Source organism: Heptranchias perlo, chromosome 23 (genome assembly GCF_035084215.1).
Source record: "Heptranchias perlo isolate sHepPer1 chromosome 23, sHepPer1.hap1, whole genome shotgun sequence".
Lineage (NCBI taxonomy): Eukaryota > Metazoa > Chordata > Chondrichthyes > Hexanchiformes > Hexanchidae > Heptranchias > Heptranchias perlo.
Window position 1 is genome coordinate 40,475,118 of NC_090347.1, and position 20,739 is coordinate 40,495,856.

Here is a 20,739-nt window from a genome sequence, read left to right on the forward strand (position 1 = left end):
GTGATCTAACTCCATATACCTGCCTTTGGCCCATATCCCTTAATACCTTTGGTTGCCAAAAAGCTATCTATCTCACATTTAAATTTAGCAATTGAGCTAATATCAATTGCTGTTTGAGGAAGAGAGTTCCAAACTTCTACCACCCTTTGTGTGTAGAAATGTTTTCTAATCTCACTCCTGAAAGGTCTGGCTCTAATTTTTAGACTGTGCCCCCTACTCCTAGAATCCCCAACCAGCGGAAATAGTTTCTCTCTATCCACCCTATCTGTTCACCTTAATATCTTATAAACAGCAATGTGGTTGATTCTTAATTGCCCTCTGAAATGGCTTAGCAAGCCACTCTGTTGTAAAATTTTGCTACGAAAAGTCATAATAAGAATAAAACCGGACAGACCACCTGGCATCAGACCACTAGGCACCGGACTCGACAACGGCAAACCAAGCCCAGTCGACCCTGCAAAGTCCTCCTCACTAACATTTGGGGACTTGTGCCAAAATTGGGAGAGCTGTCCCACAGACTAGTCAAGCAACAGCCTGACATAGCCATATTCACAGAATATTACCTTTCAGCCAACGTCCCAGACTCTTCCATCACCATCCCTGGGTATGTTCTGTCCCACCGGCAGGACAGACCCACCAGAGGTGGCAGTACAGTGATATACAGTCAGGAGGGAGTGGCCCTGGGAGTCCTCAACATTGACTCTGGACCCCATGAAATCTCATGGCATCAGGTCAAACATGGGCAAGGAAACCTCCTGCTGATTACCACCTACCATCCTCCCTCAGCTGATGAATCAGTCCTCCTCCATGTTGAGCACCACTTGGAGGAAGCACTGAGGGTAGCAAGGGCACAAAATGTACTCTGGGTGGGGGACTTCAATGCCCATCACCAAGAGTGGCTCGGTAGCACCACTACTGACCAAGCTGGCTGAGTCCTGAAGGACATAGCTGCCAGACTGGGCCTGCGGCAGGTGGTGAGCGAACCAACACGAGGGAAAAACTTACTTGACCTCGTCCTCACCAATCTACCTGTCGCAAATGCATCTGTCCATGACAGTATTGGTAGGAGTGACCACGGTACAGTCCTCGTGGAGACGAAGTCCCGTCTTCGCACTGAGGACACCATCCAACGTGTTGTGTGGCACTACCACTGTGCTAAATGGGACAGATTCAGAACAGATCTAGCAGCTCAAAACTGGGCACCATGAGGCACTGTGGGCCATCAGCAGCAGCAGAATTGTATTCCAGCACAATCTGTAACCTCATGGCCCGGCATATTCCTCACTCTACCATTACCAACAAGCCAGGGGATCAACCCTGGTTCAATGAGGAGTGTAGAAGAGCATGGCAGGAGCAGCACCAGGCGTACCTAAAAATGAGGTGCCAACCTGGTGAAGCTACAACTCAGGATTACATGCATGCTAAACAGTGAAAGCAACATGCTATAGACAGAGCTAAGCGATTCCACAACCAACAGATCAGATCAAAGCTCTGCAGTCCTGCCACATCCAGTCGTGAATGATGGTGGACAATTAAACAACTAAGGAGGCTCTGCAAACATCCCCATCCTCAATGATGGTGGAGTCCAGCACGTGAGTGCAAAAGACAAGGCTGAAGCGTTTGCAACCATCTTCAGCTAGAAGTGCCGAGTGGATGATCCATCTCGGCCTCCTCCCGATATCCCCACCATCACGGAAGCCAGTCTTCAGCCAATTTGATTCACTGCACGTGATATCAAGAAACGGCTGAGTGCACTGGATACAGCAAAGGCTATGGGCCCCGACAATATCCCAGCTGTAGTGCTGAAGTCTTGTGCTCCAGAACTAGCTGCTCCTCACGCCAAGCTGTTCCAGTACAGCTACAACGCTGGCATCTACCCAACAATGTGGAAAATTGCTCAGGTATGTCCTGCCCACAAAAAGCAGGACAAATCCAATCCGGCCAATTACCGCCCCATCAGTCTACTCTCAATCATCAGCGAAGTGATGGAAGGTGTCGTCGACAGTGCTATCAAGCAGCACTTACTCAACAATAACCTGCTCACCGATGCTCAGTTTCGGTTCCGCCAGGACCACTCGGCTCCAGACCTCATTACAGCCTTGGTCCAATCATGGACAAAAGAGCTGAATTCCAGAGGTGAGGTGAGAGTGACTGCCCTTGACATCAAGGCAGCATTTGACCGAGTGTGGCACCAAGGAGCCCTAGTAAAATTGAAGTCAATGGGAATCAGGGGGAAAACTCTCCAGTGGCTGGAGTCATACCTAGCACAAAGGAAGATGGTAGTGGTTGTTGGAGGCCAATCATCTCAGCCCCAGGACATTGCTGCAGGAATTCCTCAGGGCAGTGTCCTCGGCCCAACCATCTTCAGCTGCTTCATCAATGACCTTCCCTCCATCATAAGGTCAGAAATGGGGATGTTCGCTGATGATTGCACAGTGTTCAGTTCCATTCGCAACCCCTCAAATAATGAAGCAGTCCGAGCCCGCATGCAGCAAGACCTGGACAACATCCAGGTTTGGGCTCATAAGTGGCAAGTAACATTCGTGCCAGATAAGTGCCAGGCAATGACCATCTCCAACAAGAGAGAGTCTAACCACCTCCCCTTGACATTCAACGGCATTACCATCGCCGAATCCCCCACCATCAACATCCTGGGCGTCACCATTGACCAGAAACTTAATTGGACCAGCCATATAAATATTGTGGCTACAAGAGCATGTCAGAGGCTGGGTATTCTGCGGCGAGTGACTCACCTCCTGACTCCCCAAAGATTTTCCACCATCGAGAAGGCACAAGTCAGGAGTGTGATGGAATACTCTCCACTTGTTTGGACGAGTGCAGCTCCAACAACACTCAAGAAGCTCGACACCATCCAAGATAAAGCAGCCCGCTTGATTGGTACCCCATCCACCACCCTAAACATTCACTCCCTTCACCACTGGCGCAGAGTGGCTGCAGTGTGTACCATCCACAGGATGCACTGCAGCAACTCGCCAAGGCTCCTTCGACAGCACCTCCCAAACCCGCGACCTGTACCACCTAGAAGGACAAGAGCAGCAGGCACATGCGAACAACACCACCTGCACGTTCCCCTCCAAGTCACACACCATCACGACTTGGAAATATATCGCCGTTCCTTCATCGTCGCTGGGTCAAAATCCTGGAACTCCCTTCCTAACAGCACTGTTGGAGAACCGTCACCACACAGACTGCAGCGGTTCAAGAAGGCGGCTCACCACCATCTTCTCAAGGGCAATTAGGGATGGGCAATAAATGCCGGCCTCGCCAACGACGCCCACATCCGATGAACGAATTAAAAAAAAACTTTGATCAGATCACCCCTTAACCTTCGAAACTCTAGAGAATACAACCCCAATTTGTGTAATCTCTCCTCGTAACTTAACCCTTGAAGTCTGGGTATCATTCTCGTAAACCTATGCTGCACTCCCTCCAAGGCCAATATGTCCTTCCGAAGGTGCGGTGCCCAGAACTGCTCACAGTTCTCCAGGTGCGGTCTAACCAGGGTTTTGTATAGCTGTAGCATAACTTCTGTCCCCTTGTACTCCAGTCCTCGAGACATAAAAGCCAGCATTCCATGAGCCTTCTTGATTATTTTCTGCACCTGCTCATGACACTTCAACGATCTATGTACCTGAACCCCTAAGTCCCTTTGGACATCCACTGTTTTTAACTTTTTACCATTTAGAAAGTACCCTGTTCTAACCTTTTTTGATCCAAAGTGGATGACCTCACATTTGCCTACATTGAATTCCATTTGCCACACTTTTGCCCATTCACCTAATCTATCAATATCGCTTTGTAATTTTACATTTTCATCTACACTGCTTACAATGGCACCAATCTTTGTGTCATCTGCAAACTTATGTATGAGACTTTCTATGCCTTCATCTAAGTCGTTAATAAATATTGTGAATAATTGAGGCCCCAAGACAGATCCCTGCGGGACTCCACTAGTCACATCCTGCCAATGTGAGTACTTACCCATTATCCCTACTCTCTGTCACCTTTTGCTCAGCCAACTTCCTGACCAAGTCTATACTTTTTCCTCGATTCCATGGGCTTCTATCTTAGCTAACAGTCTCTTATGTGGGACTTTATCAAATGCCTTCTGGAAGTCCATATAAATAACATCCATTGACATTCCCCTGTCCACTACTTTAGTCACCTCTTCAAAAAATTCAATCAGGTTTGTCAGGCACGACCTATCTTTCACAAATCCATGCTGGCTCTCTCTGATTAACTGAAAATTCTCGAGGTGTTCAGTCACCCTATCCTTAATTATAGACTCCAGCATTTTCCCCACAACAGATGTTAGGCTAACTGGTCTATAATTCCCTGATTTCCTTCTCTCTCCTTTCTTAAAAAGCGGAGTGACATGTGCAATTTTCCAATCTGGAGGGACAGTTCCTGAATCTAGAGAACTTTGAAAGATTATAGTTCGGCCATCTGCAATGTGCTCACCTTCTTCATTTAAAACCCTGGGATGGAAACCATCTGGTCCTGGGGATTTGTCACTCTTTAGTGTTATTATTTTCTTCATTACTGTTGTTTTACTTATGTTAATTTTATTGAGCCCCTGTTCCCGATTCAATATTAGTTTTCTTGGGATTTCCGGCATGCTATCCTCTTTTTCTACTGTAAATACTGACGCAAAGTAATTGTTCAACATGTCCGCCATTTCCCCATTGTCAATGACAATATCCCCACTTTCAGTTTTTAAGGGGCCAACACTGCTCCTGACCACCCTCTTTTTCCTAATATAACTCTAAAAGTTCTTCGTATTGGTTTTGATATCCTTTGCAAGTTTCTTTTCATACTCTCTTTTTGTAGCTCTTACTATCTGTTTTGTGACCCTTTGTTGATCTTTGTATCTTTCCCATTCGCCAGGATCTGGGCCATTTTTTGCCTTTTTGTATGCTGCTGTTTTTTTCAGCAGAAAAATCTTAAAACACAAAAGTCCACAAAATGTCTGTTTGTAAATCCCTGGGGCCTGCGTCGATGCTCACACCCTTAGGAACAGAGAAACAGGAGCCTGTTTCGCCATTCAGTTAGATCATGGCTGATCAGTTGCTCAACTCCATTTACCCACCTTTGTTCTGTATTACTTGATACCCTTACCCAACAAAACTCTATCTCAGTCTTGATAATTTAACGATATCATTGACAAACATGGGATCAGCTTCCACATGTATGCTGACAACTCCCAGCATTACCTCACCACCATCTCTCTCGATCGTTCCACTATCTCTATGTTGTCTGACTGCTTGTCCGACATCCATTGGATGAACTGCAATTTCCTCCAGTTAAAAATGATGGAAACCAAAGCCATTGTCTTCGCCTCCCCGCCGCAAACTCTTCACCTTCTCCTCTGACTCCATCGCTCTCCCTGGCCACTGTCTTAGGCTGAACCAGACCGTTCACAACCTTGACATCTTATTTGACCCTGAGCTGAGCTTCTGACCTCAATTCCTCTCCATCACCAAGACCACCTACTTCTACCTCCGTAACATCTCCCACCTCCGCCCCTGCCTCAGCTCATCTGCTGCTGAATCGCTTATCCGTGCCTTTGTTACCGCTAGACTCGACTATTCCAATGCTCATCTGGCTGGCCTCCCATCCTCCACCCTCCATAAACGTCAGCTCATCCAAAACTCTGCTGCCCAAATCCTATCCCACACCAAGTCCTGCTCACCCATCAAATTCTCATCCTCATATTTAAATACCTTCATTGCCTCGCCCCTCCCTGGTCTCAGTAATCACCTCCAGCTCTACAACCCCACCCCAAACTCTCCGATCCTCTGACTCTGGCCTCTTGTGCATATGCCTCCCTTTGGCCCACCATTGGCGGCTGTGCCTTCAACTGCCTGGACCCCGTGCTCTGAAATTCCCTCCCTCAACTTCTCCATCCCTCTACCTCTCCTCCTATAAGACCCCTAATACCCACCTCTTTGACCAAGGTTTTGGTCACCCTCTCCTAACATCTCATTCTTTGGCTCGACGTCCATTTTTTTAAACATGCCTCTGTGAAGTGCCTTGGGACGTTTTTTTCTACATTAACGGCATTTTCTAGATGCAAGTTGTTATTGTTACCAAGATCTGGAATGCACTGCCTGAAAAAGGTGGTGCAGCAGATTCAATCGTAACTTTCAAAAGGGAATTGGGTATATTTACTTGAAAATGAAAACATTTGCAGGGAGTTGGACTAATTGGATAGCTCTTTCAAAGAGCCAGCACAGACAAGATGAGCCGAATGGCCTCCTTCTGTGCTGTATGATTCTATGAACTGTGTGACTGGAGCCAACTTTAACATATGGCGCAAAGCAGGCGGTGGGTGAGCAGAGTGCTGCTGCCTGCTGTTCCTGCCCGTTTGCCATTAGCATTGATCCAGCAAATTTCACATCCGAAATTGGTGCTCCGATGGAGCTTGTCTTTCAGGGAGGGCAGGAAAGCGTTCAGCTCGGCATAGGAACTGGCCGCCAATCCAGACCTGAGGAGGAGGGAGTCGATCCTGGGGCGGGGGGGGCCGGGGGGGGGAGGTGGAATGGAGCGGGGGGGACAGGCTTGCAGTGAGATGAAGTATTTTTCCAGCTCCTTCTGTCCCCACATTTGTATCTCAAAGTTGCAATTGAGTGGCAGCTGTGGCCCAGTGGGTAGCAAGCTTACCTCTGACTTAGAAAGTTGTGGGTTCAAGTCCCGCTCTAGAAACTTGAGTATAAAATTTAGGCCAATAGTCGAGTGCTGTACTGTCAGAGGTACCATCTTTCAGATGAGATGTTAAACCAACTGAGTCTGCCCTCTCAGGTGGGTGTAACGAATCCCATGCTACTATTCAAAGACAAGTGGAGGAGTTCTCCCTGGTGGCCTGGCCAATACTTATCACTAAAACAGATTATCTGGTCATTGCTGTTTGTGGGATCTTGCTGTGGCAAATTGGCTGCCACATTTCCTACATTACAACAGTGACTACACTTCAAAAAGTACCTCATTGGCTGCAATAGTGCTTTGGGATGTTCTGAGGTTGTGAAAGATGCTATATAAATGCAAGTCTTTCTTCTTGCATAAGTGGCTCACCACTTGACGCAGGCAGGCACTCCAGCTGCCCATTTAAAGGCCCCTACCACGATGGCAAACCGAGCAATAAGTGACCTTATGTCACTTTCAGCTGCTGCTGCTCTGTTTAGGCCTGGTGGCCACAGTTAAAATTGCACCCCCCATCCCTCAGCCCAAATGCATGTCGGGGCGGGGAGTGGTTTCCATGTAATGCAGTCTCCCTCCAACAGGTGGTGCTGTTGTATGATAACAAGTGATCCAGGAGGAACGCCCACATGGCCCTCTGCAAAACAAAGCACAGCGCTCCCAGGAAGCAGATTTAAAAGAAAGAAATTGAATTTATTAAACTGAACTTAAGACGTCTCTAAGTGCTTCACACAATGAGTCACCTTTGAAAATTTTGGGTATACACAGCAGCCATTCTGCACTACCAACATCTTACAAACAACAATCACATGAATGAACAGTTAACCTGCTTCTCATTGAGAGAGGAATGTTAGCTAGCACATCAGGGCAATTCCTTGTTGCCTTGGGATGTTTAACACCCACCTGAACCACTGCAACAGGCAGATGGGACTTGAGTTTAAAGGCGCTATGTAGATGTAAGTTGTTGTTGTTGTCATCGTCTCATCAAGGTCAGCACTTGTGACAAGGCGTCACTCCCTCAGTATGGCATTGGGGATGCAGCCTTGATCATGTGTTCAACTTCTGCAGGAGAGCTTGAACCCATTACCTAGGGAAAAGTGCTAGCGACTGAGCCGAGTTTGTTAAGTAGTGGACGGCCCTGAGCCAAATTTTAATATTTGGCGTAAATCCGGTGGGCAGAGTGGGTGGTGCTCGCTGGATCAATGAAAATGACAAGCAGGCCTCAAAATAGCTCGGGCCTCACGCCAGCAAATTACATAGAATTGTACAGCACAAAAACAGGCCATTCGGCCCAACTGGTCGATGCTGGCGTTTATGCTCCACACGAGCCTCCTCCCACCCCTCTTTGTCTAACCCTATCAGCATATCCTTCTATTCCTTTCTCCCTCGTGTACTTATCTAGCTTCCCCTTAAACGCATCTATGCTATTCACCTCAACTACTCCATGTGGTAGCGAGTTTCACATTCTCACCAAAATGTCCTTTGAAATTGTTAGGTAAATGCAGCAACAATCACGTGAATGAACAGATAATCTGCTACTCATCGAGGGAAGAATGTTGACTAGCACAGCAGACATCCACCAGCATAGATCCAGTATTAAAAGAAAGAAAGAACTTGCATTTATATAGCGCCTTTCACGACCTCAGGACATCCCAAAGCACTTCACAGCCAATGAAATACTTTTGAAGTCTAGTCATTGTTGTAATGTGGGGAAATACTGTAGATACAGTATTGGATTGTGATGACCACACCAGATAGCACATCAATATTGGATCATTGTGAGTAGCAGACCAGTACTCTGCTACTTTGCTCAGTGCGTCATAGATTGTTGACCTGGGGCTGGATTATCCTGGACCACAGCTGCAACACTGGGAGAGGCTGCTAGGCATTTAAAGGGACGAGAGCCCCAAAGAGGAGAAGGGAAAACTCGTTTTTAGGCCTCAACTCAAACTGAGGCCCAAAAAATGGTAAGTTCTTTGGGTTAAAATAGAGGGAGAGGAGCCTCCTACTGGCCCCCTCCCTCCATCTAAGCACATGGGAGCCCGTTACCGCCAGTACTCCAGGCCTACCACCACCTTTCACCCGGCAGCCCCAGGGAGCGGTGATAGGAAGGGCGGACAGGAGGGAAATGGCACGCGAGGCCAGGCGCACCCTCCAGCTGTTATTTACACATGGGGGGAGGGAAGGTGTGGCCGGCGGATGACCTGGCGGGGGCTGGAGGGGGAAATTTGGCTCGGGGTGGGCATGCTACGGTTGGCTTTACCACCCCCCTCACCCCACTGCCCCCCCCCTCCCCGCTTTCTGCTGCTATCCCGCTCGATTTCAGGCGGGATCATGGAGGAAAATCCAGCCCCTGGCATGTGTGGATGAGCGACTTTCATAGTTGCAGTCAGACGAATTAAATCTCTTGGAGCCAGATTGGAGCTGATGGTAAAAACCATTCAGATCAAGATGCCGTGAATTCTTGTTCAATCTGGGATTCCTCTCCATCACAGAGGCTTCTTCAGCTATCAGGTACTCCCTTAACTTCTTAGAGCTGTGACTCAGTTGGTAGAATCTTGCCTCTGAGTCAGAAGGTTGTGGGTTCAAGTCGCACTCCAGAGACTTGAGCACAAAAGTCCAGGTTCGAGTGTTGCACTATTGGAGAGGCCATCTTTCAGATGAAGCGTTAAACTGAGGCTCCGTCTGCCCTCTTGGTAAAAGAATCCATGGCACTATTTTGAAGAAGAGCGGGGGAGTTATCACTGGTGTCTTGGCCAATATTTCAACCAACATCACTGAAACAGATTATCTGATCATTATCGCATTGCTGTTTGTGGGACCTTGCTGTGCACAAATTGGCTGCCGCGTTTCTTACATTACAACAGTGACTACAGTTCAAAAGTACTCCATTGGCTGTAAAGCGCGTTGGGACATCCTGAGGTCGTGAAATGCGCTATATAAATGCATGTCCTTTCTTTCTTTACCATGTCATGCAATGGACGTGAGGTTAGAACGTCCACTGGGACGGGTCGGCAAATGCTGAAAGGGACATTCAATTAAATCGGACTATCTACAGTAAGAAGGCCGCCACTAATTTAAAAGTCTCCCAAAAGGCGAGTGTGTTGTGTTCAACAGTTTCATTTTTCTAAAGTATAGAGTAATTGCTGGAGATGCACAGCATCCGAAGGAGGAAAAGGGCAGGATGATGGTTTGAGTGCCGACCTCGCATCAGAACCTGTTCAAGTTCTTTTTTTTAAATTCGTTCATGGGATGTGGGCGTCGCTGGTGAGGCCGGCATTTATTGCCCATACCTAATTGCCCTTGAGAAGGTGGTGGTGAGCTGCCTTTTTGAACCACTGCAGTCCGTGTGGTGAAGGTTCTCCCACAGTGCTGTTAGGCTAGGGAGTTCCAGGATTTTGACCCAGCGACGATGAAGGAACGGCGATATATTTCCAAGTCGGGATGGTGTGTGACTTGGAGGGGAACGTGCAGGTGGTGTTGTTCCCATGTGCCTGCTGCTCTTGTCCTTCGAGGTGGTAGAGGTCGCGGGTTTGGGAGGTGCTGTTGAAGAAGCCTTGGCAAGTTGCTGCAGTGCATCCTGTGGATGGTTCACACTGCAGCCACAGTGCGCCGGTGGTGAAGGGAGTGAATGTTTATGGTGGTGGATGGGGTACCAATCAAGCGGGCTACTTTGTCCTGGATGGTGTCGAGCTTCTTGAGTGTTGTTGGAGCTGCACTCATCCAGGCAAGTGGAGAGTATTCCATCACACTCCTGACCTGTGCCTTGTAGATGGTGGAAAGGCTTTCGGGAGTCAGGAGGTGAGTCACTTGCCACAGAATACCCAGCCTCTGACCTGCTCTTGTAGCCACAATATTTATATGGCTGGTCCAGTTAAGTTTCTGGTCAATGGTGACCTCCAGGATGTTGATGGGGAGGATTCAGCGATGGTAATGCCGTTGAATGTCAAGGGGAGGTGTTTAGACTCTCTCTTGTTGGAGATGGTCATTGCCTGGCACTTGTCTGGCGCGAATGTTACTTGCCACTTATGAGCCTAAGCCTGGATGTTGTCCAGGTCTTGCTGCATGTGGGCACAGACTGCTTCATTACCTGAGGGGTTGCGAATGGAACTGAACACTGCAATCATCAGCGAACATCCCCATTTCTGACCTTATGATGGAGGGAAGGTCATTGATGAAGCAGCTGAAGATGGCTGGGCCTAGGACACTGCCCTGAGGAATTCCTGCAGCAATGTCCTGGGGCTAAGATGATTGGCCTCCAACAACCACTACCATCTTCCTTTGTGCTAAGTATGACTCCAGCCACTGGAGAGATTTCCCCCTGATTCCCATTGACTTCAATTTTACTAGGGCTCCTTGGTGCCACACTCGGTCAAATGCTGCCTTGATGTCAAGAGCAGTCACTCTCACCTCACCTCTGGAATTCAGCTCTTTTGTCCATGTTTGGACCAAGGCTGTATTGAAATCTGGAGCCGAGTGGTCTTGGCGGAACCCAAACTGAGCATCAGTGAGCAGGTTGTTGGTGAGTAAGTGCCGCTTGATAGCACTGTCGACGACACCTTCCATCACTTTGCTGATGATTGAGAGTGGACTGATGGGGCAGTAATTGGCCTGATTGGCTTTATGTGGACAGGACATACCTGGGCAATTTTCCACATTGTCAGGTAGATGCCAGTGTTGTAGCTGTACTGGAACAGCTTGGCTAGAGGCGTGGCTACTTCTGCAGCACAAGTCTTTTTCCAATGCCCACAGGCCTGCTGGGAATGCTCAACCTTTTCTGTTTTTCTTTCAGAATTCGGGTCGCCAACTCTGGAGAGCTCATCACATGACCTTTCCCCTCCAAAAGCCCTAACCCCCGCCCCCCCCCCTACCATTGGTCGCCCATTATGTCCATCCTCGCGGGGGGCACCGCCTTCCCCCGCCAATTGGAAAGCAAACTTTTTGTTACCCGATCGGACGATCCTTGACTGTCAGTCAGACAGCATTTCTTCCTCATCTCCAATATATTTATAACTAATATTCGAAAGTGCTCAAATAAAATGAAAAAAGAAACACAGATTTTTTTTTAACGCTGTTATGATTTTTCTCAGGCTGTTCGCAGCATTCTCCAGGAGATTAATCTGTAATTCCTGGAGATTCCAGGACAATCCTGGAAGGTTGGCAATCCTACCAGCATTTTCCGTGCTTTTTTTCCTTTCTGTCTCAGTTTCATATTTCCAAGCCGTTAAGCCGAGGCTGCTCCTCTCCAGTTTGGACTGGGCAGTCCAGGAAATTCTAAGATGTTAGATGAACGGCAGGCGTTTGATTTGTAAAACAGAATTCCATTTTTTCCCCACGTACGCGTGAGGTGGAGACGTTTATTATTCAGGTTTCGAGTCGTGTGGTGTGGTGCTGAGCTGCTTAGATAGAAAGGTGCCACTTTTAATTGCCGGTTTGTGCTGAGTTAGCTGGTCTAAACTAAACTCCGGACTTGCGGGACTCCTGCTCCCGATATCTATCCAACGTCCCCTGTTGGAGGTGCACGTGTAAGGACAGGATTGGGATCGGCCGACCTTGGCGGACTAGGCTAGCACATGAAGAGTAGGCACTCAGACAGGTCCTGGGGGTTGCTGGTGCCCAGCAAGACTCCACACCTTCAGGAGGGGCGTGGGTTGGGGGGTGGGGTGGGAGGGCTCGGGGAACTGTGTTACATAAATAACACGTAGAAACACATCGAATTTACAGCACAGAAACAGGCCATTTGGCCCAACTGGTCGATGCTGGTGTTTATGCTCCAAACAAGTCTCCTCCCTCCCCACTTCATCTCACCCTATCAGCATATCCTTCTATTCCTTTCTGCCGCATGTGTTTATCTAGCATCCCCTTAAAGGCATCTACGCTATTTGCCTCAACCACTCCATGTGGCAGCGAGTTCCAGATTCTCACAGAAACAGCAACATTGTGCAGAGAAGTGAAAATATTCATCACAGCTGATTGGTTGTTTTTGCTTCACAGGGAAGTTCTTGCAATCTCCCGATCTGCTGTTTTCCAGCAAAGCCTCTGAAATCTACACTTGTTCTTCATTCCCCTGCCAGCCAATCACTCTACAACGGGACAGTTTGCCAAAAAGAAAAAAAAAAATCTCTCCTGGCTGCCGTGGCTACGCCCTCAGTAGGAGCGACCATCTCAAGTCAGCCGTTGTGTCACAAAACGACCTTTAGTGTCTTCTTAAAGGGGCTGCTCTCACAAACCTGCCCTCGAACAAACACAGGGTAGAGAGGTGTCCCCCCCACCTCGTGAGCCTCGGAGCTGGGGCCCTGTCTGCACCGAGAATCGAGCTGCGCTCTGCTCTGCGGGCAGCAAGGCTCCCCTTTGTTTGTTTCATTCGTCGCTGGAAGATACAGCTGAGGGTTAAACCATGAAGTGAGCACGGTACAAGCCACAAGCTGACTGTATGTGGGCACCGAGCGGGAGAAGGCTCGCAGCGAATTCTCACCAACTTCAAGAGGTAAGGCGACTTTAAGGAACTCTTACGGATTTGGGAATAGAGGGAGCGTTCTCCTCTGTCTCTCACTGCAGCCAATCTTCCCGGACACAAAAAAAATAAAAATAATCTGGAGGCGTCGAGCGAAGGATGATGGGATTTCTGTCGGGAAGTGGGAGATGGTCCGTCTCCAGCTGTGTCAGCGAGCTGACGTTGAAACTCCATCCCAAGATCGTGCTGAGGGAGAGAGTCGATGAGCTCCACATGCTGCAGCACAAGAGGTGAGACCCAGAGAGCCTGTCGCTCTGTATAAAAAAAAAAAAAACCCTCTCGGGTGAGGAGGCGGCTGGGGTGCTTCCCTGGGCTAGGGAGGGGGAAAGAAAATCATCCAGGGTCCGCACTTCCAATTGATACCCGTGATACCTGCTGGAAACGGGGCAAGGCCGGGCACTGAGTGAGTAAGGATAGGCCGTGATGCCTACCCCAGTTAAATAGCCTCCCAGCGCTCACTGTCCAGGCTCACACGTGAAGAATGGCCATTGGTTCGCAGCGCTGGAGTACAATCCTGCCGTTTACAGACCTGCATTCCCAGCAGAGGTCCATGGATGGTGCATTTCCCCTTGCCTAAACCAAAAAGGCCCGGTCTGAAACCAGCCAACTCAACGACGGTTTGGGATTGTGCCCGGGGGCCCTGTCCTGTCCTGAATGGCTCAGCTACTCACTGGATCATCTTACTGAGTGACCACCGAAGTCGACGGAAAGGGACATCGGGTGGGTGTGTAACGGGCGGGTGTGTAACAGGCAGCTGATCCACTTACCACCTCTTTAGTGTCTCGGCCAGTCTTGGACCCAGGAAAAGTAATGTTGACCCACGAGAGGCTCGGATATTTATTATCCTGTGGAACCGTTTGGTGCAGAAGGTTGGCTTCATGCTGTGTGTGAAGAAAGTATTGAAACTCAGATGTTTGTAGGGAGGGTAAAGCAGAGAGCGGGGTTGATTCAGGTGCCAGCCGTGGCTCGGAAGGTTGTGGGTTTAAGCCCCACTCCAGAGACCTGAGCACAAAATCCAGGCTGACACTTCAACAACAACAACAACAACAACAACTACTACTACTACTACTACTACTTGCATTTATATAGCGCCTTTAACACAGTAAAACGTCCCACGGCGCTTCACAGGATCTTTATCAAGCAACATTTCACACCGAGCCACATAAGGAAATATTAGGACAGGTGACCAAAAGCTTGGTCAAAGAGGTAGATTTTAAGGAGCATCCTAGAGGAGGAGAGAGAGGTAGAGAGGTTATGGGAGGGAATTCCAGAGCTTGGGGCCGAGGCAGTTGAAGGCACGGCCGGCAATGGTGGAGCGATTAAAATCGGGGACGCGCAACAGGCCAGAATTGGTGGAGCGCAGAGATATCGGAGGGTTGTAGGACTGGAGGAGGTTACAGAGATAGGGAGGGGGGCGAGGCCATGGAGGAAATTGAAAACAAGGATGAGAATTTTAAAATCGAGGCATTCCCTGACCGGGAGCCAACGTGGGTCAGTGAGCACAGGGGTGAAGGGAGAAAGAGACTTGGTGCGAGTTAGGATACAGGCAGCAAGAGTTTTGGAGAGGGTGGAAGATGGGAGGCCAGCCAGGAGAGCATTGGAATAGTCGAATCTAGAGGTAATAAAGGCATGGATGAGGGTTTCAGCAGCAGATGAGCTGAGGCAGGTACCGAGACAGGCGATGTGCCGTCTTTCAGATGAGACGTTAAACTGAGGCCCCGTCTGCCCACTCGGGTGGATGTACAATTTTCCATAGCACTATTTGAAGAAGAGCATGGGAGTTCTCCCAGGTGTCCGGCCAATATTTATCCCTCAACCAACACTACCAAAAGAAACCTGATTATCTGGTCATTATCTCATTGCTGTTTGTGGGACCTTGCTGTGTGCAAATTGGCTGCTGCGTTTCCTACATTACAACAGTGACTACACTTCACAGGAGTGTAATCAGACAAAAATCTACTCAGAGCCAAAGGAGACATTAGGTGACCAAAAGCTTTATCAAAGAGATAGGTTTTAAGGAGGGTCTTAAAGTAGGAGAGAGAGGCAGAAAGGTTTAGCGAGGTAATTCCAGAGCTTGGGGTCTAGACAGCTGAAGACACGGCCACCAAAGGTGGGGCAAAGGAAGTCAGGGATGGGCAAGAGACAAGAATTGGAGGAGCACAGAGATTTTGGAGGGTTGTCGGTCTGGAGGAGGTTACAGAGATTGCGAGGCCATGGAAGGAATTGAACACAAGGATGAGAATTTTAAAATTGATGTGTTGGTGGACCAGGAGCCAGTGTAGGTCAGCAAGCACAAGCGTGATGGGTAAGTGGGACTTGGTGCGAGTTAGGATACGTGTAGCAGAGTTTTGGATGAGAGGGTTGGGTCCGGCCAGGAAAGCATTGGAAAAGTCGAGTCTGAAGGTAAGAAATGTATGGATGAGGGTTTCAGCAGCAGATGGGCTGAGGGAGGGGCGGAGATGGGCAATGTTACGAAGGTGGAAGTGGGCGGTTTGGTGATGGAGAGGATATGGAGTCAGAAGCTCAGCTCGTGGTCAAATTGAACGCCAAGGTTGCAAACGGTCTGGTTCAGCCTGAGACAGTGGCCAAGGAGAGGGATGGAGTCGGTGTTTAGGGAACGGACTGAAGACATCATGGGCGTCATTTTAGCACCCGCTATCGGGTGCGTTCCTGGCGGGGGGGGGGGGCTCCGAAAATCGGAGAATCCCGGCGCGGTACCGGAGCCCGCCCCGAACCCGCGCACTTCCGGGTTCCCCGCTGACGCGCCAGCGTTGCGCACGCAGCCCCCGCTGGTGGGAATCCCGCAGGCAATTAAAGCCAGCGGGGTTCCACTTGAAGGTATTTATTTAGGTATTTCAGGTCATTAACTGACCTGATTAAAGAATTATGTGGGATTTTAGAGCAAACTGGGACTGTTTCCCACACTGGGGGAAACACTCCCAGGTCAAATGAACGTGTTGCAGCTGTCAGCCTGTGGCAGCTGCAAAGGTCCATTTGACAGGTGGGGGGGGGGGAGACCCTCACCCATTGCAGGAGGCCACTCTGTCACTTGGGACAAAGTTTGGCCTCCACCACCCTCCTCCTGATGGTCGAAGTCACCAACCTGCACACTTACCCCGGGGTCCGGAGACATGTACCTACCTTGCGGACCCCCTCAGATGTACATCTTGTGGATGGGGGCCGCCGTAGCTGCAGTCATGACCTCCTCGGAGGGCGAACAGCATCACCAGACTCACCATCCACGCCGTCCACTTCTGACACGTGGAGCTCCACAACACAGTGCTGTGACACATCCACCTGCACAGCAGGAGGGAGGGCTACCGCAGAGAGAGATGCGTCGCAGAGGGCACTACCCTCGCCACAGGGTCCACAGACCGAGGCTCAGCTTCCTGGACCTCTCTGAGCAGCAGTGCACACGGAGGCTCAGAGTCACTTGACATGTAGTCGTGGACATCTGCAGCCTCTTTCATGGCGAGCTGCTCCTGGCTGGCCCGAGCACCATCTTCTTACCTGTCGCTGTCAAAGTCACCACTGCCCTCAACAACTTCTCCTCTGCATCCTTCCAGGGTGCAACCGGGGACATCGCCGATGTCTCTCAGTCGTCTGCGCAAAAGAGCCCTGCAAATACACCCACACCCACTCTGCAGTGACACAATGGGTGGCATCAGTTGTGGATCCTCATAGTGATCCTCAGGAGAGGGCATTATTGCACAAACCAGACAAGATTCGCGAAGACATGGCAGTAGTGGTGCCAATATAATATGTAATGTGAGTTGGTCAGAAATTCAATATAAGTAACACCCATGACAAACCCTCAGACACCCTTGTGCATCCCCTTCATGCTCACGACACATTTGCCTTACGCTGCCTACTGCACATATGTGATGCATGCCCTGTGGCTGCAGCACAGGTAGTGGCAGGTTGAGTGAGGCTGGCCGTGAAAGAGATGCACGAGAGGGTGAGTATGAGAGAGAGCCATGAGATTGTATGAGGATTGGGTTGAGTGGTAGTGGCGGGATGAGTACTGGCGAGGTGAGTAGTTACAGGTAAGATGAGGATGAGGTTTGAGTGGGTATGAGGGGTGATGTGACAGAGTTGTGTTGGCAGTGCTGAAGGAGATGTGGGGTGGGGGCGGTGATGTGGCAGACGGAGTGTAGGGGAAAGACTATGTGTACTCACTTTGGCTGACCTACTGAGGTCATTGGAGCACCTCCTGCACTGTATGCAGGTGGGCGATATGTTGGTTGCACTGGTGACCTCCTCTGCCACCTCGAGCCAGGCCTTCCTGGTGGCAGAGGCAGGCCGCTTCCTCCCGCACGCCGGGAGGAAGATCTCTGTCCTCCCCCTCCTCCTCACCCCATGTATTGATACCTGGAGTGAGGCATCATTAAACTGGGAGCAGCCTTCCCCGTGGGCTGCTCCATGCTGTAATTTTTGCTATTTGTTGCAGCATCTGTCAGTGGAGGACTTTAAATAGAGCGCCTCCAGCTGACAGATCTTACTGCGCATGCGCAGCCCGCCCGATGCGCAGATCAGCAGTGGGCAACCCGGAGGAGCAGGTAAATGGATCCAATTAGTGGATTGGATCCTACAATCGCGCGGGAAACTGACTAATTTCACCGGGCGCGTTACCCACGCGCCCGATAGCCCCCCCGCCGAGAACCCGCAGCCCTGCTAACATCGGGCCCAATGAAAAATTGGTTGCTACTTTTCCTGCATTACAGCAGTGACTACACTTCAAAAGTATTTCATTGGCAGTAAAGCACTTTGGGACATCCTGAGATCGTGAAAGGCGCTATATGAATGCAAGTCTTTTTAACTTTCCTTGGTGTGCCTTATGCAGTTCTTAACCTGTTAATATAAAATAATGCAATCAGGAGGTTAGAATGAACACATACAATTAATCTCACATAAAATCAAGGAGAGTCAACATGGTTTAATGAAAGGGAAATCGTTTTTGACAACTTTATTAGAGTTCTTTGAGGAAGTAACGAGCAGGGTGGATAAAGGGGAACCAGTAGATGTAGTGTATTTGGATTTCCAAAAGGCATTCGATAAGGTGCCACATAAAATGTTACTGCACAAGGTAAGAGCTCATGGTGTTGGGGGTAATATATTAGCATGGATAGAGGATTGGCTAACTAACAGAAAACAGAGAGTCAGGATAAAGGGGTCATTTTCAGGATGGCAATCTGTAACTGGTGGGGTCCTGCAAGGATCATGCTGGGGCCTCAACTATTTACAATCTATATCAATGACTTGGATGAAGGAAGTGAGTGTACTGTGGCCAAATTTGCTGATGATACAAAGACAAGTGGAAAAGTAAGTTGTGAGGAGGACACAAAGTGTCTGCAAAGGGATATAGATAGGATAAGCGAGTGGACAAAAATTTGGCAGATGGAGTATAATGTGGGAAAATGTGAAGTCATCCACTTTGGTAGAAAGAATAAAAATGCAAAATATTATATAAATGGAGAAAGGCTACAGAATGCTGCAGTACAGAGGGATTTGGGTGTCCTCATACATGAAACACAAAAAGTTAGCATACAGGTGCAGCAGGTAATTGGGAAGGCAAATGGAATATTGGCCTTTATTTTATGGGGGATAAAAGCAGGGAAGTCTTGCTACAACTGTACAGGGTGCTGGTGAGACCACACCTGGAGTACTGCGTACAGTTCTGGTCCCCTTATTTAAGGAAGAATATACTTGCATTGGAGGCTGTTCAGAGAAAGTTCACTAGGTTGATTCCGGGTATGGAAGGGTTTTCTTATGAGGAAAGATTGAGTAGGTTGGGCCTATACTCACTGGAGTTTAGAAGAATGAGAGGGGATCTTATTGAAACACATAAGATTCTAAGGGGGCTTGACAGGGTAAATGCTGAGAGGATGTTTCCCCTCATGGGGAATCTAGAACTTGGGGCATAGTCTCAGAATAAGGGGGTCGTCCATTTAAGATGGAGATGAGGAGAAATTTCTTCTCTCAGAGGGTTGTGAACCTTTGGAATTCTTTGCCCCATTTGAGCCATTGAATATATTCAAGGCTGAGTTAGACACATTTTTGATCAGCAAGGGAGTCAAAGGATATGGGGAACAGGCGGGAAAGTGGAGTTGAGGCCAGAATCAGATCAGCCATGATCTCATTGAATGGGGGAGCAGGCTCGAAGGGCCAAATGGCCTACTCCTGCTCCTATCTTTTATGTTCATATGTTCTTATCTCCTTAGGGCCTGATGACAGTGTGATGCTGAAGCAAGTCTGCTGCATATCTTATCCATGAATCGTGTGTGGGGGAAGGGTGGGAACGGTATCAGGAAGCGTTTGTTACCTGTGTGCGGTGAGAGTTATGAGTATGTAGTTGGAAGTTACTCATTACTGTGCTCACAGCTTTGACCAGTAATCATCAGATAAATCCAGGTGACAGGTTTAAAGGAAGTAGCCTCAGGCAGAACATTGTGGAAAGTATTACACTGCGTTTTCCAAAGTTAACTCCATTTGTCATGTCATTTTAAACAATGCAGATTTGGCATTTATCTATTTATCTATCTATCTGCCTCAATCTATCTATCTGTCTATCTGTCTCTCTAGCCATTCATCAAGCTATCAAGCCAATAATGTCTCTATCTATGTATCTATTTACTGTCTATGTTTCTCTATGTATGTATCTCTCTATCTTTATATCTATTTACTGCTTATCTCTGTCTCTCTATGTCTCTCTCTCTATCTATGTTTCTATTTACTGTCTATGTCTGTCTTTCTATGTATGCCTCTGTCTCTCCCTCTAGCCTGACTGCTGAGACAGCACTTGTAGTATCCCTATTACTGCCCAGCCGAGATCAGCTAACTCAGCACTGGTCTGCTGACTCAGTGAGACATGCATTTACTTGGCTCGCTGTCAGTAGGACTGTTTTATATTCACATTTCAACTCTAACATGAACTGTGTCCTGACATTGGGCATGTAATCACGTGCTGGAGATCTGTACTTCCAACCGTTTCACTGGTCACATAGGATATTCACAGCCCTCAGACTGCAAGCTGAACCCAGCCAACATTCAAAGGCTTGTTGAGATGAGAGGGTGATAATTATGTTGTGAATCACATTACAGATCCAGCTGGAAATAGATCGAATGTTATTACATTTATATAAAATGAGATTAGATTTAATGTAGGTTTGCAGAAGAGTTGTAGCATTCACAGCTCATCACCTGCTGTGCCAATTCAGCCTCAGAATCTCACTAGTGAGCCTGTTGTGATACATCTATGCATGCAGAGCACTGATATCTTACCTCATGTGGCCGTTTGCATTGAGGTTGCCTAAAGCTGTGTCAGTAGTTTGACCTGCCATTCTAATGATGTCACCAGGTCAAACTTCAACAATCTCTTTCCTGTCTGGTTACATAAGAACATAAGAAATAGGAGCAGGAGTAGGCCATACGGCCCCTCGAGCCTGCTCCGCCATTCAATTAGATCATGGCTGATCTTCGAGCTCAACTCCACTTTCCCGCCTGATCCC

General features: G+C 48.6%; 1 protein-coding gene across 1 annotated transcript in view; it reads left to right on the top strand.

Moving 5' to 3' along the window:
* Positions 1–12,654: 12,654 nt before the first annotated feature.
* LOC137341414 (transient receptor potential cation channel subfamily V member 5-like) overlaps positions 12,655–20,739 on the top strand; it is a 65,962-nt gene continuing 57,877 nt past the window's right edge. Inside the window, exon 1 of the mRNA XM_068004526.1 lies at positions 12,655–13,461. Within this exon, the coding sequence (XP_067860627.1) occupies positions 13,331–13,461 (131 nt within the window). The 5' untranslated portion in view covers positions 12,655–13,330. The remainder of the gene's footprint in view (positions 13,462–20,739) is intronic.